General features: G+C 35.7%; 1 protein-coding gene across 1 annotated transcript in view; it reads right to left on the bottom strand.

Moving 5' to 3' along the window:
• The window catches only part of ADAMTS19 (ADAM metallopeptidase with thrombospondin type 1 motif 19), a 129,673-nt gene that overhangs the window by 19,776 nt on the left and 83,501 nt on the right, over positions 1-26,396 (bottom strand). Inside the window, exons 11-20 of the mRNA XM_054652295.2 lie at positions 24,371-24,472; positions 21,505-21,635; positions 19,780-19,949; positions 16,671-16,798; positions 15,878-15,998; positions 13,841-13,921; positions 8,163-8,320; positions 7,302-7,455; positions 4,424-4,559; positions 1,922-2,126 (exon numbers count right to left, since the gene is read on the bottom strand). Coding sequence (XP_054508270.2) covers positions 1,922-2,126; positions 4,424-4,559; positions 7,302-7,455; positions 8,163-8,320; positions 13,841-13,921; positions 15,878-15,998; positions 16,671-16,798; positions 19,780-19,949; positions 21,505-21,635; positions 24,371-24,472 — 1,386 coding nt within the window. The remainder of the gene's footprint in view (positions 1-1,921; positions 2,127-4,423; positions 4,560-7,301; positions 7,456-8,162; positions 8,321-13,840; positions 13,922-15,877; positions 15,999-16,670; positions 16,799-19,779; positions 19,950-21,504; positions 21,636-24,370; positions 24,473-26,396) is intronic.

Raw genomic sequence — 26,396 nt, 5'->3', positions numbered from 1 at the left:
AAAAAAATGGTTTTTCAGATTTCTACAAAATTCACTTACCCCATTTCATCCCCTTCTATATGACTTCTGTCAGGTCAGCATAAATATTTCACAGCTTCAGTGATCTCCTAACTTCCAACCTTCAATAGCATCAATACTAGATTTATTAAAAAAGAAAAACTGAACAAAAATTCTTTAGGGGACAAAATGATAATTGATTCATTTTTACCCAAAATTAGATAAAAAATTACTTGCTTAAGGACAAAATAGTCTTTGGAATAAGAAATGATCCAAGAAGTCATGATTAAATGAATGCAAAATTTTACACTAAAAATATAAGGCAATCTTTCTTCTTCCAATGAAATTAAATACACTGAAAGAAAATCAAAATAACATTCATAGGAATAAGATATGAAGCAACTTAAGAAAAGCTCTGTTAGTGTCCAACAGCCTTTTTTGGGAGGAGGAAAAAAATGCAGAATGGAAAAGTAAATATTCCAAAACGATGCAAGAATCCAGACTGAACATGAAAATTCAAAGTCACTATATAGTCAGCATGTGAAAGATCTTTTCAAGTTGCTTAGAAAGTCCTAATCTATGGGGTTTTTTCACCATTCCCCCTTACACAGCCAAAAATGATGCCATTTCCTTCTCAAAACATTATCACTACTTTTGATCATCCCACTGCTTGCACTTCAACTCTCCTGTGCCAAGCTGATTATAACCACAGGAAGCAGTAATGGCTAGCTTCCTACATAATGGTGATAGTAGGAATGGCCATGGGAAATACCTCGCTCTTCAAAAAAATTTATTGCTCCCAACACAAACATGCTCTGTCATTTATCATCTCTCAAGTAAAACAAACTGACAAAACAATCTGTGATTCTGATTTCTTTTACTCATCACTGTAAATGGATGCCTTTCTTCTCACAAGCTCTCGCATCATAAAACTGTGTACCACACCAGAAACTGGTGTTACTTATATCTCCTATCTCTACCTCAGCATGTGCTTTTCATCTTTGAAAACATTCCCTATTTGTTAGCTCTTTCTTGCTTGGGGATCAAGGAGTTCTGCTGAGTAGAGCAATTGAAAGAAGGGACTGCACCCACATTCAGGAGCTGCTATACGTATTTTGATCACAGAGGTATTCATTGCACAACTTCTAGTATGGGAGGCAATCAGAATTGCCTTTAGTCTCTCAATGAAAGGAGAAGTTCCAAATAATCCTTTCATCTTGTCCAGATGGCAGTGAGAACAATACTCTTCTTCCTCCAGTTAATTTTAGAAGAAATCAAAGATGAAGAAAGCCAAATGGACAAGCACATTTAAAGACCTTAAATTAATAAAGCTTTTTGAACAATGATTACATTTTACAGCAATACTTCAGGATGCAGCATATGTGAAATTGTGTTATTTACAAGCTCATTTGTCTATTGCTGTTGGTTTGGAAAAAGAGCAGAAAAGAAAGAGGAAGGGAAGAAGACGTCCTTTTTTTTGCCAAAGGCTCCCCTCAAAGCCTCCCTGAAGCAGATGGCATCACTCATCTGCTGATCAACATCCCTTGGTACAAAAGTACATCCCAGATGTTTCCACTCTGAACCCAAGGTCTTGTAGCTAGCTGATAAGTGGTGCCTTAATTCTATTTCCCCCAAGTTACCCACTACTGCACACAGGACATACTTGATTATACATGCTTGAGAACCAGCCAGAAGAGACCTGCAGAACATTAACTAGGTAAGATGCAGTAGCTCTACACAGCTGGTTTTCCTAGCCCCTGAACCCTTTGCCGAAACACTGCACGAGAACCATGAAAATCATTAGTCTGAGCTGTGCCACTTGATGCTGAAAAAAACCTTATTTCCAAAAAATACCAAAGCACAAATAACAACTATGGAGTATTAGGAGTATTTGGAGAATATGGAGTATAAATAAATGCATCACCTCAGACCAGACTCCTGCCTCCCACACCGTCATGCAGTCCTGGCCTTCACAGCGCTGTGCAGAAGCAGGCTTTGGCCCCAGACAATCCCTCTCCCTAGCTCTGATCAGGGTCCCATTTCTGAGCTGCTGTGTGCAGGCTACTTGTCTGTTCTGGGTGCCTTTTCCACATGTCCTTGAACATGGTGTCCATTCTGTCATCATCCATCTGCAAAAAAGCACAGGCAATGTACTAATACAAAATCAGGAGGGAAAAAATACCTTCACATCTTATTCACTTATTCTAAGTGTATACACCCAAGACACACTTGCATCTTTTCAGCCTCCTTTTACTGTCATTTTGCTAATGGAGTATTTATGAATCTAACATATATTAAATTTCATACGGTATTAATTAAACCCTAACCCTTCCCCAGTCCACTACCCCTATGTTTTCAAACTACTTTCCTTTAATTATAATCCCAATCAGAAAATTTCCAAAATATACATACATAAAGATGACAGATCCCTGATCAGCCTGCCTGTTATTCTCTGTATGTCTATCTATCTCAAGTGTATGCCAAGCATGTGAAGTCCAGAATTCCTTGAAAATACTGTGTTGCAAGAATCACTCAAGTGTGAAAGACTCATTGCCCTGGAAAAAGCACAAAACCCCAAAATTCTTCATGTTCTTCAGAGTAAAGCCTAACAGGTTGCATGGCTTAAATCACAACAGCAGGGGAGGCTGATGCCGTTTGGCACAGACCACATACCTAGAGAGCAATTGTTCTAGAACATAATTTTCCCCAGATGTTCTGTAGATCCAGATTATGGCCATGTGCCTTTAAAAAATCAAACAGCTCTGCCCCTGATGTTCTGTCTCCTGAAAACACAAGAGTTTTCAAGGAGACTTAGTTTGCAAGGAAAGTTTTTAGGAAACTGATATTTAATAAAATTTTTTCAATCTTCTGTCATGCATTTGTAGCAAAAAAATAAAACACCTAACTGAGGAGTTTTTTGTTGTCTGTCCAGATACATAATTTACAAATCATGACCGGTCAAGATGATGAAATACACTTCAAGATATTTCTTCATAGGCCCATAGCAAATAAGTATTTATGCAAGTGTATGCTTTGGTAACATTTCTGCCTGAAAGCCAATAAAATTTTGTAATCATCATTTAGAATGTTTAAAAAATTGGATTATTAAATCTTTCTACATTTTTCAGGACAGCATCTCTGAGTATCAATTAGCAAAGTTTTAAAATTGTCACTTAAAAAGCTGGAAAAAACACAGAATACTGAAAATTTATGGTAGACAATGCCTCAGAAAAAGATCAGATTATTCCATTTCTATCCATTAAGTAAACAGTGGTGCTAATAAAACAAAATAAAGGTCTTCTCAAATATGCATATAATGAAGTTTAAATAATCCCTCCAAAGGGTAATGCCCTGTTTTGGGGAAGACCAAATGTCAGTTGTTTTGTCTTACTTAAAATGTATCATACTTCATATTTTATCAATTTCAGTATTCATCCTTTCCAAGAAAGCTATGCCTTCTCGTTCACTTTACATACCTTCTTCAACAGTATTTGCATTTAATTTATTTTGCATTATTTTGTTTAAAAATGCCATCTACCTGTCCTCCAGATGACTGCAGCAGACTGATCCTAGTGCTTACTCCTGAGGATGCTAGCCAGCTCTTGCTAGTTGCTTTCCCCCCCCTTGAAAGGTGTGGACTTGCTCTAATTTGCTTTTAAAAAGTACATGCAATTCTTGAGGACCTCCTTAAAAAATAATTTTTAGCTGCCAAGTGGCATGACTCTGAAATGGGCCACTGTGCTGACCTGGTCAGCCAGTGCAAGGAGCAGGCTGCCAGCTCAGCTGCAGGAACACCAGTGGGTGGTGGGTGGGCTTTGCTTGGCACAGGCTGCACATGGGCCTGCCTCCTGCCTCCTGCAATGCTCAACCACCAGAGTCTAGCTCAGTCTGTTTGTTGATCCACATACAAGGACTTCCCTCTCCTGGGGTGAGAGGAAAGACAGGAGTGAGGGGCAGGCTCGCTACACTTCAAGCTGCATTAACATAAAAAAAGGGATAAACAGGGATTTATTTATTTATTTACTATTTAGGGTACCCAGAGTTTATCCAGAGCTTTAAAGACACAAAGCCTTGCTTCAAAAAAAAAAACCCAATAAAACATATCATTAATTAATATGGGATTAAAATCCATATATGTCTTTATATATACAGCATTTAAGTTTTGCAGCACAGATCAGCCTGTGAGAATACTTCCTGAGGAAAGGAATCAACTGCTTTACTGGATAAGAATTTATTCAGACATGGTGCTTACGGACTCTCTTTCATTAAAACTCAGGAGAAACAATTTCCAGCATTTCTGTTTCCCTTCATTATAATGTTTTGAATGAATGTATTTACTGCCCATTCATTGGGAGAAGCAGTCCACTGCTTTTATATGGCTTTTACACCTAGATATTATAGTTTAATTTAACCAAATCACTATTACCTTGTCTGGCAGGGCTGCTCGTTGCACTTGCGGATCTGTGGTTCAGGTTTTGTTAAATATTTGCACTTCTTGTTGTCCACAAGACTGATATTCTTGTTCATAATCTTTGTGCAAGAGACGGTTGTCTTTCTTTCACCTAGATAACAAAAGAAGCAGGTATTTGAGGAAACCAAGAATATGCAAATTGTTAAGGACACAGATAGAGCTATTTCATATACAGTTTGGCTAAAAGAACTGAAAAACCAGTGTAAGAAATTCAAAGCTAGCAGGGAATCTGAAAGAAATCCTACAGTTTGTAGGAAACATTGTGAGTTTCTAACCTAGTCTTTGCACACCAGCATTAAGAGTTTTTCTGCTTTACTCCTGCAACTAGTTATAGGCCAAACCCTCACTCTTACTGGAATAATTTTCTTTCTCAACCACTGCAACTCCATCACTGAACAATGCTTAAAGAAAATTACAAATATGGTTGTTAATTACTACATAAAATGAGGAAAGAAATGACAAATTGTGGCTGGCATTTAGATAAAGGCAATCAGCACATGAATCCTTCAGCTGGGAGTCTGCACTATTTCCCATGAACAAAGAGGCCAGATGACCTGATCTGCAGGGTCAGAAAGCCATTTAGGAAGCAGGGTACTGCTGCAGAGATGAAGTGCATGCTGTGTACAGAGTCCTTGTCCTGATGGTGGCCTGGAGCCTGGTGTTTCTTGAACATGGAAACATTAGGAATTAGAATTTAATGTAATACTCATCACAAGTAGTAACTTGCAATTAGACTGGAGCCTTAATTTTACAAAACTAGCAATCCTTGAACTCAGGATTTCAGTTAGAACCATTTTTTCTTGTAGTTACTTCTACTCTGTCTGGAAATTTACTGGCAAAGGGGCTGTGTGCAGGAGCAGGGCAGGCTTAAACATGAGCATTCACCCTAGGTGAAAAATCAGCCCGTGGATGAAGCAGTTATGTTATAAATGCACGCTATGTGCATGACCACTGCTGACATTTTTACAGAGGGCTTGTGTACGTGAGAGCACATGCAACTAATCTATCATATCACAGGGTTTGAAATGTTTGACAATTCTTTCTGCACTTATATATACATCTATGTATTCATATTCTCTCCCATGCAAAGAAAGCTTTTCTGCAACACAGGAGGTCACAGACCAGTTACATATGCAAATATACACAAAACCACATGGCTTCATCAATAGTTTTATCCTCACACATGCTTTGAACAATTAAGCAAAACTATTGATAATTTTATTATTATTTATTCAAATTAATCAAAATATTGATGTTAACTTTTAATCACAAATAGTTGGACAGGGTAAAAGCTGCAGTATTTTGATTTCATTACTGCTTGATATTTAAGTCAGAAAGTAAAAGGAAAGTGAAAATAGTTTTGTCTAAAGTATGAAAAATCTTTCAGTAGTATTTCAGAACATTTACCTTCTAGGGAACTTTGTAATAACTCAGCTATTTTAGACAATAACATAAAATGAAGACCAGTTACAACAGAAAAAAAATTATAAACATTAGAGTAAAACATTTAAATATTTATTTAAGCATGAATATAGAATAAATTATTGACATACCGCATTTTAAGATTTCTGCAGATGATAGAAATATTTAGAAATATCTGGGGCAATAATGACAGATTGTAGTAGCATTAAAACTATTCTAAAAATACATCAGGAAACTGTAAAAAGTGTGAATTCACAAGTAAACTGGGATGCACTATTAAGAATCAGAGGATGCTACTAGCACCATGAACAAAATACCTTCTAGGGAAGAAGTTTTCCTACCAAACCACAAAAAGCATGTTTATGGAAACTACAGCAATCTTTCATGACACCAGGATTGTTCACACAGTCAGAGGAGCTAGAACACTGTGTTCTTTATGCTGATGTTATGAGAAGGAAAAGCATTTCCAGGCTTTCCTATTCAATCACAAGGTGCATGGCAGTTTTCAGAACTGTTGAGCAGAGCAACCACGACCATCAAAGTTGTCAGCATGAAAGACAGCTATCAAAAATTACCCACTGACTAACTGCACAAAGTGTGAACACATCACTGTACACGGCATTTATTTAAAAAAAACCCCTATCTGAAGTGTTTTTTAAGTGTAAGTAAGTATCATTTTAAATAACATCTTCTAGAAAACAGTTTGAAAGACTTTTGTTACATCAATACTGTTCATATTCCAATATTTGTTTTCAGAACCATATTTTGTTCTTCCAAAATCACTTTTTAATGTTTAATAAGCTCATGAAAAATATAATATCAGCATACTAATATCTGGTGTTGCAATATTTGTTCCATATGTTTTTGGATCATCCTCAACTCATGTTACTAACTGTATTATTTGATCTGAGACTGGGATTCAGCTTTGCTGTGGTTTGAAATGTCTCTTACAGATCATTTATCTTCAGTAGTTCCAAATGCAGAGTGGAATGCACTTTCTATTCTTTTTCTAGGTCTTGCACTTGTATTTCTTCTTGGCAACTGTGTCCTGAATTTGCTTGTTAGTCTAGATTTTGTTCCGTCATTACCATCTTTTCCTACTTTTTATATTTAGTTTTAATCTCATCCTAGAGCTATCACAGTATTTTTAATGCAGTCAGAAAGCATAAGACTGACATACGTCTACATTGTATGGAAACATACAAACCACAAAGAGGATATTAGTATTAAATATACAACATTGACCATCAGAATCCTAATTACATATAAACATACATAGTGTTTATACATATAGGTGTGTATTGCACACACACATTTGCACTACGTATATACCTGCATATTTGTATGCACATAGTCGTTTTTCGTGTGTGTGTGTATGTGTGTGTGTTTGTACATTTTCCTTTTATTTTACCTCCTCCACATACAGCATCACAGTCTTCCCAGGTAGAATGTGTCCACATGAAAAGGGGCTCTGGTACTTTAGAGCTCTGATTTTCAGGGAGAGGATCCAATGGGATTGTGTATTCATAGTGTAAACCATAGCTCTGGTCATGGAAGAGCAGCACCTGCAAGATACAAAGAACGAAAACCTTCCTACATACAGAGACACTATGGAAGACAAGCTCCAAGCTGCAAGTAGATCATCTTGAAAAGTACAACAGAATGCCTTGATGCACTATTGCCTTTCAGCCCTCCTAATGGATTTGCTAGAATAAACTAATTAGAGTATCCAAATAAAGCCAATGGAAGAAAATATTTTGCTTAATTAAGAAAATTCCTTTAAAGGATTTGAATTTTATGAAGTCCTTTGCCATCATCTCTCCATTTTTCTTTATGGTGGCTATTAACTTTTCCTATCCTAAACTGAAATGCATCGAAATTCCACTTTTTCACAGAGAATTTGGTGATTGCAATTCTGAAATGGTGATGCTGTGCTATAGTCAGCCAGAAATTTCAGAAAAACACCTGAAAATAATTTGAATTTCTCTCCTTACTTGGCACATCAGCTTTTTATGACATTTGTAGGAATGCTGAGACCTTCAATCCTGCCTCAACAACATAAAGATCGCTCTTGGATTTAAATGCATTTTTTTACAAGCAGGCTGACAGACCTCTCTCTCCTCATCCCCTCCTTCCCACATTCGTAAATATATATGTAAACACAAAATAAGGTATGTTTTACACAGATCTCATTCTCTTGAGGAGTCTGGAAAAAATATTAGTTAGCTATCCTATATCATAGGAATCAAGTAAAAAAACTGAATTGTCATACCAGTAAATGTAAGGGTGATGTTGTGGGACCTTTGGCTGATATTTTCTCCCAGAGACCTCTCCGAACATAATGGACTGTGGTCCCAGCAATATTGAATGTTCCAGAATGTTCTATCTTCCAATCACTATTGATTGACTGTTTTCCAGCATCCCTAAGAGCTGCAAAATACATGAAAAGAACCCAATATAAAAGGTGCCTGTTCAGTAGTGATTTTCTTCTCCTCTCACTTTCTGTTCAGATAATTTAAAAAGTAGGTGAAATTCACCTAACTCTGATTGCAAAGATATTTATGGATCCTACTTTACATGAACTTCAGTTGATATGTGCTTCAGAAACACCTTCTGGAGGGAATGCCTGGCAAAATTGTATGTATTTAACATTACTTCAAATTAATCCTTCAAATCAGCATTTTAATGCCTGAGAAGACTGACAGGCTCTAGCATAACTCATAATTTAAACACTGAATTACTTTAAGGCAAAGGGAACAATATTCTCTGTTCCCAGGGTGGCCATTTCTATAATCCATTAAAGCATGGGAAACACAATTTTCACAAGGGACTCTTCAAGATTTGTGGAACTAAGCTAAAACTTTTTTTAAAAAATTCTAGTTCAAAATTCTTTTCTCTCTAATAACTACACTTGTCTTTTCTGCACCTTAGAATTTGAGAAGACTTTATACACTTTCACCATGTAATTGCATGCTTCTAATTAATAGGAAAAGCTTCTTCTTTTTGGCGGAATCATTTCTCATGTTGATCTAATTTATATTTAAAAATATGATGAAGCCAGACAAGATATATTCCATACACTGAAAACAAAGAATTCTACATTAGTAAAATTGACATTTTCTATAGTAAATGAAATAGATTCTTCAGTAAATTATTTGTAATTTTATTTTATTTTATTTTGGTCCATTTTATTTTGGTATAATATTTTATTTTGGTCCAATTTGTTTTGGATAATCATGTGAAGTAGACTTGAAGACACCTTCTGTACAAGAAGTTTTACATGTCTGACTTCATTGAAATTGCATGTTTGGCATCAGATTGTTGTAAGAGAACATCCACATGTTCCAAAATTTCCCTTTTTAAAGTTGTAAGTTAATGTGAGTCATTCCTGTAATCATGTCCTCTCCTATTCATATTTATACTGTTATGTTTTGTTTCTATGGGAAACAATGGCAACAGGCCTATGGGCTGGCAGGAATCCAATTGAATAAGACACCACTGAAGTGTACAACTGCAGCACTGTGTAATAGATGTTAAGACTATAAAATCCATTAACACTGTATAACAGTCTTGTACTAAAAAGAACCAGTGATTCTACAAGATTTAAAAAGCAGGATTTTAAGTTAAAGCATTCAATTGTTAATGGTAATTAAATTCTATTTAGTGTTCAAACTGTTAGGGCTAATCCTCTTCTCAGCGGAGAAATTAAAAAAAATACTTTCGAACATGCCAAGGTCCAGCCGGGTCATGCTGCTCAGATGGAGCAGCATCCTCTCCCCAGAGAGCAACAGAAATCATTCTGTCTGCTCTTTAAAATGAATGCGTGTGCCATAGCATGCAGACATGTGCAGGAAACTGGAATCCCAGCTCAGAATACAGAAATATGCCAGATCTTGCATTTTCTGCTTTCAGATTCCTCGTATGAGTCACTGGTCTTAGAAAAAGTCAGAAAGTGTGTCCTCAAGCCTTAAATGTGGATTTGGATTCAGACAGTGCAGCTTCTGTTCTTGACTCTGTCACACCCCATTTTGTAAGCAAGTTCACTGAGTTTTATTCCATGCTGTACATATATTCCTATTCTTCTTAACTTTTGACAGAAGAGTTTACTCTGTACAAGGTAACCCAAAATAGGAAGAACATTCAGAACACAAGATATCCTCTCTCAGGTAATTCAAGCAATAAATCTACACTTGAAAAGACCACCAAAGAAAACTTGGACTAGGAAAGCCTACCACAATTGTAACCACAACCACAATTTCAGTGCTAAACCAAGGGGACTAATTACAACTGTATCTCTGTTGAGCATAAAACAGCCATCACAACAATGGCATTTAAGTGATGGTGATGAGTGCAATGTATTTTTTAATTACTGTGCCAAGACTATACACCTGTCTAATTTTAATGAGGTGTGAGAGGATACAAAGCCAGACAGATACAAAAAATCACAGTTCAGCTATTGCATCTCCCATTTCTCAGTCGGGAGAAGCAGTACCCTGGTTCTGGTCCTCCACTTGGTAAATCAGTACCTACTAATAATTTTTTTTTTTTTAATATGGACAAATCGCTCTACTGTATTAACTTAATGAATCTTATTTTCTGCCTTGTCCAAAATATAGTCATATTTCAAGAAAAGTGTCAAAATAATGTCATTTTGACTGACCCTTACTTTTCTATAGAAAATGTAGAAGATATCTGAAATTCAACTCCAAATGAAAGTATAGTCACTGATATTTTTTGTCAAGGAAGTAATTGCTTCACTTCCATTCAGGTTATCAGGTGTCCCTTCAATACATATTAACAACATTAAGACTTGAAATTTAAGTAATTTTTGAAAACAGCAGGGCTAAGGCTGACTGATTGCTAGTTGTCAGTGTCCTCTTCATTATCCTATTCTCTTCAAAAATAATGCAATAGTCCTTGTTCTTCAGCCAGTGGGCACTTCAGCAGGATGCCATGATTTTTCAAATATACTTGACAGTGGCTTGATAACTACATTAGCAAGCTCCCTCAGGACCATGGGATGCATCTCATTAGGTCCCAGATATTTGTGTATGTTCAGGTTCCTTGGGTGGTCTTAAAACTGATCCAGGATGGGAGGAACTTCATTCCACCATTCCCTGCCCTGGTATTGAGGGACTTGAAAGATGTGGAAAAAGTGTTTACCACCGAAGCTGAGGCAAAAAACTGTGAAGCAGTGCAGCCTTCTCCACGCCCACCATCATTAGTTTTTCTTGTCTTATTTTTCAGTGTGTGTTGTGGGTGTGTGTATTTTCTTTACTATCTCCTTTCTGACTAAAAACCTGTAGAAACCTTTATTAATCTCCCCATTCCTTGCCAAAATCAGCACTATCTGTGCCTTAGTTTTCCTGAACGTATCCCCACATATACGAGCATCGTCTCTATATAGTTCCCAGGATATATGTTCCTGGTTCCACTGCCTGCACATTCCATTCTTACATTTTGGTTTTACCAGGAGGTCCGTTCTCACCCATGCTATTCTCCTGCCTTCCTTGCTTGATTTCTTATATGTTGGCATAATCAAGAGCTTTTGCAATCTAGGAAAAATTATTATCCTTAATTGTGACTAAAAACTATTATCCTAAATCTTTAACAAACTGGTATCCTAAATCTTTAACGAGACCCAAGGGCAGTTTCCCAGGTGCTATCATCTACCAATTCCTTAGACAACTGAAAGTTCGCTCTCATAAAGTCCTGGCTTTAGTCTTCACCTGGCCCATATCCCTAAAAATCATGAGTTCCAGCAGGGCATGATCATTGCAGTCTAGGCTGCCACCAACTCTCTAAATAGTTCATCTGGGTTGGGAAGAAATCAACAAGGTCCAGGAACACCATTACTTGGGTCTATAGTTTTGATTTAAAAATTATCCTCAGTACACTCCAAGAGTCTCCTGGACTATTCACAGGTTGGTGTGCTGTTTTTCCAGCAGACATCAGGTTACTGAGATTACTAAGCCAGATCAGAGACTGCAAGCATGATGATTCCTGTAGATGAAGTAAGAGCACATCATCAACAGACTTTGCTTGGTTAGGCAGCCTGTTGTAACCCACCAACCAAGAAGTTTCCTTTCTTGGCGTGGTCTTTATTTTTTACCCCTAGGCTCTCAACCATTTCCTGATGTCCTCTATACAGGAAAGTTTGAGGCCAAACAGAAATAGTATTGGCCTGTATTGACTAATTTCAAGAACAGAACTACGTATGGTGCCATACAAAATAAGCATAAAGAACTGTAAAATAGAAAACCAATCAGAAACATGAAAGACTTTAATCTATTTTACCTTTCAAATTTTTAGCCATAGCATTGTGAAGAATCTTGTTTCTAAGGTTAAAGACTTAAGCTCTCACCCCAAAACTTTCATTATACTATGCCTATTCAAAAACTATTCCTTTGCAATTCAAATTCTGATGCTTTCAAAATAACTGAAAAATGAAGAAAGTTTAAATACCTTGTGCTAGCAAAAAAAAAAAAAAAAAAGTGCAACAATACACGTTTTAATTCAAGATATGGCAATAGACCTGTTACTGGGTTCCCAAAAAGGCTTAAAAAAAAAAAAGGTATAAGCTCAACAAAATATATTGCACAGAAATACTGGCAGAGCCTCATTCAGATATAAACCAGTAAAATTAGTGAAAACAAAATTAAAATAACAAGAAAATAGACGATACCTGGCAACTTTCACAAATGAGCATCATGAGTGATATTATTTCATGGACATAAAAAGAATTTCATTATTTTTGCCTTTTGTGGGGCAAGAGTTAAATCAGTTTTCTGCTCATGAAGAAGGAATAAATTTCCCTAAACACAATGCCAGCATTTATTTATTTATTTATTTATTTTTACATTATTCAAAAAATAGAAAATAATAGTATTTCTATTCTCCACATATGTCAATAGAAGACAAACTTCAGTTATTGTTTTACATATCCATACCTGTGGTTCATTGGGGAACACTTAAATATCCATATCTCTTACATATCCATATCTGTGGTTCATTGGGGAACACTTAAATATTCCAGATCTCTAAACCTCCTGGGAAGGTGCAGGCCTCAAGGCAAACCAGCAGTCACCCACTGATAACCTAAACTATCATAATTAAGATTCACCATCTTCAATATTCTCTCAGTTGAAGTACTGAGAATACTCATACACTTCTTAAAACGTAAATATTTCTTATGAACAAAACTAAGAACAGTGACCAAAGCAGGGAATTTTTCATATCATTGTCCTATTTCTCATACCATGTCTCTCTCAATTTAAATTTAAGCCCTGCACAAAACAATACCAATTATGAAATCTCATATTTTTGCTTGAACCCTGTAACAATAATGATAACAGAGTGTATTCTCTTACACAACTTCTTTGGACCTCATTAAAAGAGAACTACTTTTTTTCAATCAATGAAAGACAATTTCACTTAAATGGAAAACTAAAAGAAAAAAATCACTGTGATTAAGTTTGTCTATTAGAAGATTCAAACAATTCAAAATAGTGAAAGAAATACTTTTCTGCTTTTTCAGTCTAATTTTAGAACTTCTGTTTGACTTTGTTAGTGAATTTCTTTATGATGCCCAGTGTCGTCTTTTCTGAGTACAAATTATTTTATGTTTGAGCACAAAATTCTTTTCAGTAGTTTTAACCTACTTTCCATATAAAAAATTGAAAATGTGCAAACATACATATATATACACAGACATTTTTTACATAATCTAAATACAGTGTTTGTAATATTCTCTAAAAAAGATGAGACAAAAGTCCGAAAGAAGACCTATATGAAAAATGGTACTGTAATAATTTCTTCTTCCTTAGACAAGTTCTTCACAGATCTATTTTTCTACTCAGAGTTTTGTTGAATGACAAAGACATGTTTAGCTTTCACTTTTCAGTGTTGAGCAAAACAGGACATTAACAATAAAACATATAAAATATTTACCTAAATAACTGTGAGCTGGTTTTTCTTCCACAACTTTGATTCTTCTTGCTCCTGCAGGTATCACTAAAGCTTCCACATAACCTAAACATGAGACCAGATGTCCCAAGTTAAGTAGAAAAACAGAAAAGCATAGAAAAGTACATCTTGTATGCTTTCTCATTTCTTCTCCCTTATTTTGCTCTTTAAGTGTAGCAAGTTATAATTTATATAGCAATACTTTGAAGATTCTTGCAAAATTGAAGAAAAGCTATGGAACTGTGTATTATATGTAACATATATACAATGCTACATAATTAAGAGTATGGCAGAGTAAAACATAACAAGAACTAGTGAGGCTTGGAGATTGGGGCTGGAGCAGGTGTAGCTATTTCTAGGTAAGTGGTTCAGTGTCATCATGACCACCAGATGACTAAAATAATTCCAACTTCACTCAGCATGTAAAGACAAATGGTATGATGCTAAAATCGAAGCATCTTCCCACTGCTTGGTTTTTAGTTTGTTTTATGTATCTCCTCTCCTTCTTCATTTAACATATTCAAACGCTGTTATGATAGGCTTTGATTTTGAAATCTACTTATTTGCTTCAAATTGAGATTGTCTCTTGCTAGTGTGGGACTAAGAGAGGACGTTGAACATTTTACTTCAAGTAAAACTCAGTGAAAAGGCAACAAAGGTGGAAACCACTACAGGCAGGAATGTCATTAATAAAAAATCCCATATTTTAGATTATCCAGGTAAATTTCACAAAGGGAAAAAATATTTTATCTTTTATTATGTGTAGCTATGTGATTTCCTACAACAAAATACTTAGCATTTACAATACTTTTTCAATAATCCTGAACGTGAAAGTTAAAGCAGCACCTTTCATTTCTGTAAGAGCTAATAACACTTTCTAAATATTGCTTACAGCTTCTTGAGAAGCAAAATAACGTACACAAGGGTTAAGATGGCAATACCATGATACGGAGGATTGAAAAAAAAAAACTTGAAAGTGTGTGGATATTTGCATTAGCCATTGAAGAGAGCTGACATAATGTGATTTTATTAGCAGGAACTGTCTTTGTTGTTTTTTTATATCTTGTAGTCCTCCAGACTCACCTGGGGTTTGGGATCCTTGATTTGCCTTACATTCTGCTTGAGAGGGCCAGACATAAACATTTGAAGACCTTTCCCCTCTTGCCTAAAGTACTATACTTCAGTCTAAAATCCACTGAAGTCCTTTATTTTTCTAAGATATGCTGTCTGCTTATAATTACAGTATTTTTGATGTGATTTACTTGCCACCTCTAAATTCTACACATTTTCTACTCAGCAAACTGAAAGTGTAATGGCAAACAAATGATGATAGTTGGTCAAATGCTGTTTCAAAGAAAAGACTTGTATACATGGAGCAAGATGCACATTATTAGGATTTCAATTCGCTACTCTGTCCACATTATTGTGCTGGAGCCAGTAAGCTATTCCCATTAACAGGACAGATCATAGCAGCATTTGGATATCTGATGCTCAGTTTGCATTAGAAAATCTATTGGCTTGTTATTATATGTTATTATTGAAATAAAATAATGAGTAATGAAGAGGTATTAGACTTCTTCATGCATTTGGCTTTATGATTTTTCACTGCCTGGCTTAGTTTGGCAACATTCTCTAAATAAAAAATCATAATTTGGATTTTTATTTTGAAGAACACTAAAAGAAGTTAAACACTAAAAGAATTTACAACACTCTATTTGCTAAAAATATAAACCTAATTTCTCATACCCCTTAAAAATCAGTCTCTCCTATGAAATAGAGTGTATCTTAATGTAAGATATTTCCTGCATTTTGCAATTGAAATAATGTGAAATAACTTTGCAACAAATTTGAAAATACTTATGCACTCTTATCCTCAATGTCTTAGTATCTTGAAAAAGCTAGATATAAAGTTCTTATGAGGAGCTGCATAATTTGAAGAAATATATTTTTTTTAATTTCCCAATGCTCCAAGTAATCAAAAAGCTATTTGTTTCTTTAGAATTTGAAATAAACAGACATTACCTGCTCCTCTGGTATGGTTAAAATCACCTTTAATAACTTTGCATGACTTTCCATTACCATTGCATACACCACAATGATCTTCACGAGCCAGAGATCCTAATATACCATCACAGCCAAATTTCTGTGGGAGAAGAAAATAAAAGCTATTGAGACACAGGCCACATTTTTCATAAAGTTGCTTTTAGTATCAAGTACCTCACCCTTCCTCAAGATGCCTAGCCTTGCTGAGAATGAGGGTGGCACTAGCTCATGGCAGAGAGCTGTCCCATAGAAAATTCCCCTGTGACTTTATGTAGAGTGCTGCATTCACTCTTCCTATGTGGTTGGCTAACTCTACCAGCTGCTCTTCAAGAGAAACTTGCAGAAACAACTGCAGTCTTATCTCCTCCCACAGACCTGTGGCATATCAGACCACACTCCACAGGCCTTCCCATTAAGAGAACACAATGTGCCTCTCCTGCTTTCTACTCAAAATATGGATGGTTCTTTGCTATGCCCACAATGGAAAAGTGCCATTAATGTCAGCCTAAGGACTTATTCTGAATAGGGCATAAGCAGGTCTAGAATATGTAAATATAAATTATACCCATGTTTTGCTCAAAAGCATTCAGTTTAACACAAATTAAGTTTACTCAAGCATCTCCACATTACTGCTAGATACATTTCTATGAATTAATATCAGGGGTAGCTTGACAACAGACTAATATGAAATAAAAATGTTCTAAAGTCTTAACATATATGTGTATACTTGGTGGGTGCCTGTATACCCAGGTTCAAAACAATTAACTCATACCTGGCATTTACCATCTGCACAGACATCTAGCCCATGCTGGCCACAGGACGTCCCATCCATCACCTTTTCTGTTAGAAGAACTGGTTGATCCTTTCCAGCCGGTGAACAGAATAAAGCACACGGCTTTTCTGTAGCAGCAATGGATGGAAAAACGTGCATTATTAGAAAAAGGGAACTTTAGAAATACAGAATTATCATCAATACTCTTGTTAAAACTGATAATTGCTTATGCATGGTATGCAGCTACATTAGCGTAAGAAGTTATCTTAGACACAGGGAAAACAAAAAAGATTTTGATCCATTTCTTAGCTGTTTGAAAAGCTTGGGGTTTTTTCTTCCTAGAGCATGCTGTTGCTATAAACTTGGCCTACACAGTACTCATGTCATGCTCATTGTTGCAATTAAGAATATACACATTACAGCTGTTGGAATATTTTGGTTGTAATCTATACTTTTATTCTCCTATATTTTTGTCAGATCATAAATATTGGTTAAAAAAGAAAGTTAACACTTTCCAGACTTTCTAACTGTGCAGGTCAAGGGGAAAAAAATGAAATAACTGACACACCATTGGAAGAAAAATATATGAATTTACGAAGTTTACATTAAAAAAACAACAAAAAAATCCCCACAAAACCCCTGGAAACATTATTCCTAACATTTTTATGAAGTTCAAGCAATTTTCTAAAAAATGCCTAAAACATTCTGTAAATAATGTCTAATTATGAAAGAGCATAAAAATGTAGTAATATCCTATGTGTATCCATGTATTCCTAATGGCCACATCATAAACAATGAAGTTTGTCTCACCACTGTGAAAGTAACAGCAAATACAAGAAATTAAGTCTCTCCTCAGTGGTCAACCAAGTACAAAATGACAGGATTTTTTCATATCTTTGTTAGCAAATGTACTTACTCAGAACTTCCTAAATCTGTTGCAGATTTTTAAAAGGATAAAAGTCAATCCTGAACCTGAAACTGATTTCACTTGGACACAATCTATGCCACTCTGACTTCATTCTGACTTCTAGATTCCTGGAGTGCATTTTTATTAGTAAATTAAACAGTTCCAGGAAACATTCAGGGGCACTGGAATTCTACTGTCTATACAGCTGAACTGTAAAACAGTCTATGCCACATTTTTTTGCATGTGCTAACTAGCACCAGCTCCGTCTAGACTGGAAATTGCCATCTGCAAAGGACTGTTTTCAAAAAAAGTAGTTTTAGCATGCAAAGGAGCAGAAAAGTACAGACAGAGGAGTTTTGTGCCAGCTGACTTACACAACACAGAGTGGTCTGGGCACATTTAAATTACTAAAATTGACAGAGCCTCAGGGTTTCACTAGAGGACCAGTACCAACAGATGTGATCTCTTCTGCCAACATGTGAAGCTAGTCAGACACAAGCCATCTCCAGCTAAAAAGCAGCCTGAGTTTGTGCCCTCTGCATTCCCATTACCCTCCTTAAACAGTAAACTCAAAGTTCCCTGGGGGCTTTAAGCAGGTATCAGCATTTTGTAAATGAACACAAGATTGATGACCTAAACATTTTTTTAAAGACAATGAACTCAAAGAGACAGCAACTAAACAGCACCAGACAACTTCAACAGACTACAAGAGATCACATACAGCAACTATTTTGGACATGGTGCACAGTTAGTGTTAACTAAGAGAGCAAACATTTAAGGATTTGAGAATAATGTAAACTGGGATACAGGCATTCTCTGGCTGGTCCACTTTTGTTTCTCCTGAGGGACAACTCAAGATAACAGGATCACTCAGAAAACAATTAGATCTGTACTCATTAACATGGCACAGGACAGTGTCAAGATTTCTTCATTTGAATTAAATAATATTCAAAGCCAGATAAACATTTGGATCCTTTAGGATATAAATGATGTGTTTCTGTGCTAAAACAAAATTTAGTAAAACAAACCAAACAAATTGACTTGATAAGCACCTTTGTAACTGTTGGAGAGTTCTTTTTACAATGAAATGAACTAACATACAAGCCTAATGAAAATAGTTTCAAAAGTTTTCCTTTGGCACCTTGAGAGAAGGCTTAGAAGAAAAGAAAAACACTTTCTCAAGTTAAACGTATAATATGTTGATAGCAAGGACAGTCTTCAATGCTTTCTAATGTTTTCTGATAAATTGTTTCAAGAGTAAAAATAATTTACAGTAATGAACTCCTTAAAATTTGGTAACACACGCTCATAGTACTGCTGTGTCATTCTTGGGTTTTCTTTATAACAGCTTGCTATGATTTTGTGAAGTTCTCAAGTCAACTGTTTTCATGACTGATGTGTTTTTGTTGTGCTTTTTTCTTTGTTTGCTTCTAATTTCAATAAATTAAAACACAGAATTTACAGAAAATTCAGTGGGGTGGAAATTACTGTTCACTTTTCTAGTAAGAAAGAATTTGTTTTCTTAGTCACTGATGTTTTACCCCAACATTATTGTTGCAAATAATGTAAGTCTGACCTTACTATACTCCCACCTGAGCATTTTCCTAATGATACAGTATTTAAGCAAGCTTGTTGCATGGAAGCATGCATACAGTATGCCAGGACTTCGTATGCAATAGGTACTAGGATTTATAGAAATCTTACCAAAGTTTACAGCACACATTATCTACACATTGCTGCCAAATCAAGCGCTGATATGTAAAATACTCCCAATTTTAAGTTTTCTCCTCCCCTAAAAACAAAGGCTCACACATCTGCATTGTCTCTTTGGCTTTGTAGGTAAAAAATATAACTGATATAGCCATGTTTGATAATGGAGCATTACTCCAGAAAGCTGTATTTCTGAGTCACTTCATACTACAATTCTAATTAAAAAGGAAAAAGTTGACTGGATTTTCATTTAAATGTAGTTATTACCTATTAAGAAGGACAAATTCAATAGGAATAAAAGATAAAATATTCTAGAGCATACAAAAGTACCGCTAGATCTTGTCTGTGAAATCAAAATAACTTATCAAAAATACTGGATTTGAGGTTTGTTTGTTTTAGTTTTACCTACATCTTTCTTGATTAACCACAATATCAACAAGCTGGAAGCCATTTAAACAGATTATAAGAACAAGGGAGATAGTTTATACTTACCATCATCAATGACAGCTTGCCACTGGTGCACATGTTTCTGATATGAAGATCTGACACTGAAAGCTTGGCACTGCCAGTCCCTAAAGGCAGGCACTCCAGCAGGACAAGAAGGATTTTCACATACCCTATACTGCATTGTGGGCCCATGACACTGTCCTTCAAGGCCTGAACTAGAAAAGATGGCATAAATACAACCCTTTACTGTTGGCAATTTTTTGTCAAACTTACAGTATAGTTTACTTATGGTAGACACAAATTAAAAATAGCAGGGTTTTTTGTTGACACTTAGCATTCAGAAATCACCCATGAAAAACTTAAGTCACAGAACAAAACATGTTTGCCTTCTCTTTGTACTGGTTACATTACATATGAGGAGTGATGTTTGCTAAGCCACAATTTACACTTAGCCACAAGAAAGCATGAGGACTAGCAGGAGTTCAGTCAGGAGAGCCTCAGGTACAGTTTTGATATAATTGAGATTTTTGTCTATCTGGGCTGAGCCAAAGGGCCTACTGAAAGGAAGCAACACCTGCAGATTTGCTACCTCTCCTTTTTCTACAAGTGTGGTGTTACAGGGTTCAGACAAATGCTTTGTTTCTCTTTGGTCACTCCAGCTGTGCTTGCAGGTGCTAATGAACAAATGCACAAGAAGAGATAACTGCAGAACCTGGAGCTCATTATTTGGAACTTTGCCTGGGACCTGGAAAAATGAATTAATGAGCATGAACTTAAGACATCCATAAATTCTAGAAAGAGCTTTAAGGTATACAGCTGAAAGTGGTGTTTAAATGGCATGAACTATGAAAGAATTCTGCATATCAAAATTTCTGTTAAATCCTCATGCTTTTCTATAGCCATATACAACTTTTCCTCAAAATTCTTTATGCAAATGTATCTTTTTTAAACCCCCTGCCTATTTTACACCAAAATCTGCTATACGGTTTTCCATAATTCATCATTTTCCCCCTTATATTATTCTTTTTTTAAAACAGTTGATTCGAGTCTTACCCACTCTGGACTAGTTTTCCCTATACTTGCCTTCATTACTCCACTCTGTTCCCACTCCTATGCCTATATTTTCTTTTCTTTTTCACTTGGTGTATAAACGACACACAAAAAATCAAATTGGTACTGAGTAATTAAAAGACCTTTTAGGTGGTCACTGAGATATAGTGAAACGAATTTAATTCAAGTGAAAAGTAAAAGCCTTTATCCCCAAAGGCAGAAGGTTTTCATTTTCACAAGATAAGGAATCTAAATTCTGTTTCCAGATAGTCTATCTAAATGTCTGAGGAATGTCTATCTAAATGTCTGAGGGTAGAAAGATCTCTTCACCAAACTTTCAGTTCCTTGGTTTTCCAGATGAGAAGCAGAAGTCAATCTTCTCTAGTTGAAAAATTTAAAGACTGGGATTACACACTAACAACCTGCAAGTCAGAAATTTTAAATTTAAGTTTCTGTTGCTTCTTCAGGTGAAGCTTACAAAGAAAGTTTTATTCTTCTATTAATATTATCTAGGGTCTTGACAGAAGCAGAAAATATGAAAAATAGTGTTGCCATGCAATAAAATACCTGAAATACCCATTCTTCTAAGTGTTTTTCAGTATTCATAAAGTATTAATTGCTTAGATAAAGGCCAACTCTATCTTCATGGGGTCCTGTTCTGATGTAAATTTTGTTCAGAAATTCTGATGAACAGCAATGGAAACCTGAACTTGTTTTTACCCAGGGCATTTGCGTTGTCGACTGCTGATTCCAGTGTTGCAAGTGCGGCTACAAGTGCTCCATGCGCTCCACTCCCCCTCCATGGGCTCCGTGAAAGAGGTCCGATTGATACAGTCTCCAGCCTTACACCACTAGGCAAAAATTCAGCTCTTAGGTTAATAAATCAAGGCGTATGCAAAACAATTCACTTCTCCACAAGCCCACAGGAAGCACAACGTAAACATTTGGTTCAATACATCGTTTTTCAGATGTATTCAGATGTATTTCAGATAGATATATTTTTGCCTAGTACTCTCCAAAGCTTTTTTATCTGTCCTCGTAAATGCAACAGTCAGAGACCTTTCTCTGTTTCAGTGGCCAAGGAGCAGTTTCACTTCTTGTCCACAACCTCAAAAGTAAGTTCATTTCCAATGAAGGATACCTTCTTCATTGGAGGTATCCATAATATGCTGTCTCCCTTCATTTTAGATCAGGCATTGCCTAAGAAAGGATTTTAGGGTCCAACCTAAACCTACTGCAGGGATCACTGTCCAGCTGAACCGTGCAGCGCAGTGTCCAGGGCCGTTCTCAGGACTTGCTCAGCTCAGCATGACAGTTCCCACCAGCAGGAACTTCATCATCCCTCATTATCCAGTGACAATTTCAACAGAAATACATATTAGAAGTAACAGAGAAAATGAGATTTTGTTCACCATTTGTATTCAAAGATAAAATGGAAGCTTCAAAAAGCTGATATTGAGAAAGGCCAGAGAATTTCTGGCCTTTATTAAAATAGTAATAAAAAATTTAATGATCTTGCATGCATTTATAGTTTACTAGGAAAACTGCAATTTCTCACTCAAAAATTATCCAGTCACTATTGTTAAGCTTTGTAACTTATGTCCCTATCTCACACAAATCACCATCAACTCTGCAAAAATTAGTGCTTTTTCAAATTATACCAACTTAATATCTGTCCCATGTATTAGGAAATAGAGGAATTCTCCAGCCTTAGAAATTTCATGATTCAATGATTCAGCAATTACAAAGCAAACAATGATCACTTAATGCAATTAACATCAGTAATTTAACTAATTTCTTTTTACCTTCTGAACTGTTGGTAAATCACTGTTACCAATGGATAACAGACTTCCCAAACAAGTTTTGTATTTATAGCAAAAGAAAAGGCATCGCTAATGTAATCAAGAGACTTCTGTTTATTTTAGAACACACTTCTGTAAGTTTTAATGTCTATGCTGAATCTTTACCTGGTAACCTTCTCACCTACAGTTTGAAACTGGTCTTTACTGATCAACTGATGTTAATTTTCTCTCTTTAATCGTCACATTACAATGAAGGCATAATTATTCCACTTTTAAAAAGTCTTTATAGGCAGTCTCCATCTTTATATTAGATTTACAACCAGAAAATATAAATTTTGTAATGCTCTTGGATGTTTCAAACCAGAAATGCTCATATACATTTAAAGTTACTGCTTCAGATAAAATCGAAAATTTTCTATTGAGATAGCATCTGCTCTCTGCGCAGCCTAAGGGATTTTTTAAAATTCTTGACTTAAACCCCAACCAAGTAGGACAACCTATGCAAATGACATTTCCATCACTTCCTAAGACCCTAAGAGGAGCACAAGACAACAATACTTATCTCCACAAGACCAATAAAAAAACCCCAAAGCCAGTGACTTGTGTAACCTAAACCTCATCCTGCACAGATAATAAAGCAAACAAGAAGAATAAATCTTTCTTATCCCCTGCCATGTTTTGGTGATGTATGCATCGTTTTCTACTGCTATACATAAATAAGCTATGTCTCTAGCCTGGCTCAATGAGCTGTTTTAATTACAATCAGTAATTGTGTGTAATCATCATAAGAGGTTCTGCTTTCTTATTCCATAACATGGGCAGGCCAGTCTCAATGTAAAAATTGTGATATCAAACAAAACTCATGTCTCTTACTTTCCAGGTATTGACTTCAGACAGTATCAACTACGAACTTTATCAGAATTAAAATATTGAAGCAATTGTCATTATTTTAGAGATATGAAAAGAAATACAACCTGTTTTTCCTTTAGCATGTTATCTGAACATTTGATATTAATTGATTGATTTGATTTTAGGAAAATGAAAATCCTGGTGAATGTAATATGACTCAAAGAGTAAATCACTCCTGTGGGAAATGGCTGTCAGCACAGTATCTTGAAAACCCCAAGACATATGTATGCACTTTCTCTGTTTTCTGTTTGAGGTTATTTATATTCATTTACAGATATATACAAAGATTATAAATAATTTTAACTGGAAAGCTCTTGAAGGACAATTCATCTAAGTCTGATTTAATGTGTCTGTGATGGCATGCTTTTAATAGGATTTGTCACTCTTTTATGTGCATGGGATTACACTCTTTTACACCATATTTCTTGATAAAACTTATCCTGAAAGGTTTTAACAACTATCTGTATCAATTCCTTCAAAGAGACTATTTCTAAATCTTAAATCATAGCTGAGAACTCTGTATCTTTGAAAGCTTAAGTTTCTCTTTACAGTTGGAAGAACAACAATTGCATTCTATTCATAAATATGACAAAAAATGGGAAAGAATTTGAAATAAAACAGCGTAAATATTAAAACATCTGTCTCTTTGGCTAACCTTTTTTTAATTCACTGGTTTTAGGGACATTTCATCTCTATTTTTTTCATCTCTATATTATAAAATATATCATATATAATACATTCAACTGTATATAGCTTATTTTTATGATAATTGCGGTAAGTAGGAACTTTAAAGAACAACGAAGAACTATTCAGCTTGTTTCCTTGAATGCTAGATGTTTGGTATAATTGATATTGCTTTTCCGCCAGAGGCATACCTTTCCAGTGTCACAGTCTGTTCCGTCCATTGGTGGATCCAGCTTAGTTTTGCATTCCTTTTCACTTTCCACCTTACACCACAACCCAGTGCAAATGACATGCTGAAAACCAAACAAAGAGTAAGCACAAAATCGATCTTATGCAAAATTACTTTCTGCATGCAGTCCACTGGTTTGATGGTACTGAAATACATTTGAAGACATATTAAACATTAAAAAAAAAACCAAATGGGCAGATTCTGCTTAGACTTTCATTAATTGTGCTTCTCTACGACTTCCAGATCCCTCTTGTTTGTTCTACCCCAATGACTGCTGCTGTCATGCTCTTCAATAATTCATAATTCCTCTAGAATTCACTTATCACTCTAGAAAAAAAATCCAAAAGCCATCAAACTTGATCTCCACAAAGAAGACACAAAGTTACCTGACAAATGAAATATTTTTGCTGGAAAGAAGAGAAGGGAGATGACAGGGATGCAAGTCAGCAATGAATTTTAGAGATGGAAAGAAAAGCCCTCTGAAGTATCAGAACAAAATACTTTTTACTTTACTCAAGAGAAAGCCAAGCCTTGCAGGATGCTGGCTCACATTTCCCAAATTTTCCTGGCAGCTTTCCCTATTTTTTCCCTGAAAAGTCTTCCTTCTCCCATGGTTTTCAGTCAGGACTGCATTCTCCCTGCTGTCTGTTCCCCCTTAATAATAAAACATGTGGAAGTGAAGAGAGGTCACGTGAGGCTGAACTGTGGCCTGAGTATTACTGCATATGCACAGTGATCCTCCACAACGGATACTGCCCAAAGAGAGGCAAGAAGGATCAGGAGAGGGGGAGGTGATACAAGCAGGATAAAAGATAAAGAACAGCTGGGTTTTTTTAAAACAGAGCTGCCAGAAGACCTGCTTTTTCTGAGTGAAATGATTTGTTATATTGGTACACCCAGTAAGAGTCTCTGTGCCTTTTTACACTATGCATGAAAACCTTGTCATAAATCTTATGCTACCTTGAAAGAAGACTAAGAGCAGACAAAACACAATTCAACGAAAGCTTGTGTTTGAACCAAGGAACAGGGCAGTTCCATTGGGAGTCTTACATGTAAACATGTGTGTAAAATCAGTTATCAAAAAAAGAAAAAAAATCAAAGATTGTAGAGGTCTGAAGCATTGTACGGAAACAAGAGAGAGGATAGCAGCAGTCAGACTCACTCTTGATTCATTCTGTAGCAGTTTTTTGCCGAGGCTGAGCTAGCAACACAACAACCAGCTTATGTATGTCTCCGAAGCACAGCTACAGAAGTCCTATCCTGTTCCTGGGTAATTTTAGCAAGAATTTTTCAAGTAACAATCTCTAATTTTTGTTCTTCTTCATTGTTTTTTAAACAATGTAGATGATGACAAGAGTAGATCAGATACAGTATCAGATGTTCATGACAAATTAGGAAATGAAAGACATACTGTTGATAGCACTCCACAAAAATATATATTAATTTAATTGTCCTAATTAATTTTTTTCATATCTTTAAATCTTCAGTTATGAGCAAATACAATTGTAGAAAAGCCATCCAGATTTATCCAAGTTTTTAAAAAATACAGACAAATTTTCTCTTGTGACATCACATTTTTAAGGTTTTTTTTTCCCCTAAACACTTTGATTGTATGCTTAATTTCACTTGAATATGATTGCAGAATGGCTTACAACAAACAGTTCTTTACAAATCTAGAAATAATTCTTCTAAATATAGAGAGGCATTAAGTCAGATTTACAGGGTTTTGGGTATTTTGAGTACCTAAACACAGAGACATACTTGAACCATGTAAACTAAATCAAGAAAATCAAATCAACACTCTTTGCTTGCTAATGTACATTTTATACTTCTCATATTTCTACAAATTCTTGTATACCACCTCCCTTTGAGCCATGACCTAACTTCCCCAAATAGAAACTATTTTGGGCTTTAAGTGAACGGCATTCTAAAAACACTCACTTCTGCTAAAATAAGCACTCAGTATTGGACTTTAATATTCCCCAAAC

This window comes from Agelaius phoeniceus, chromosome Z (assembly GCF_051311805.1).
Source record: "Agelaius phoeniceus isolate bAgePho1 chromosome Z, bAgePho1.hap1, whole genome shotgun sequence".
NCBI lineage: Eukaryota > Metazoa > Chordata > Aves > Passeriformes > Icteridae > Agelaius > Agelaius phoeniceus.
Note: the sequence above shows the minus strand (reverse complement) of the source record. Positions and strands in the feature narration are given on the sequence as shown.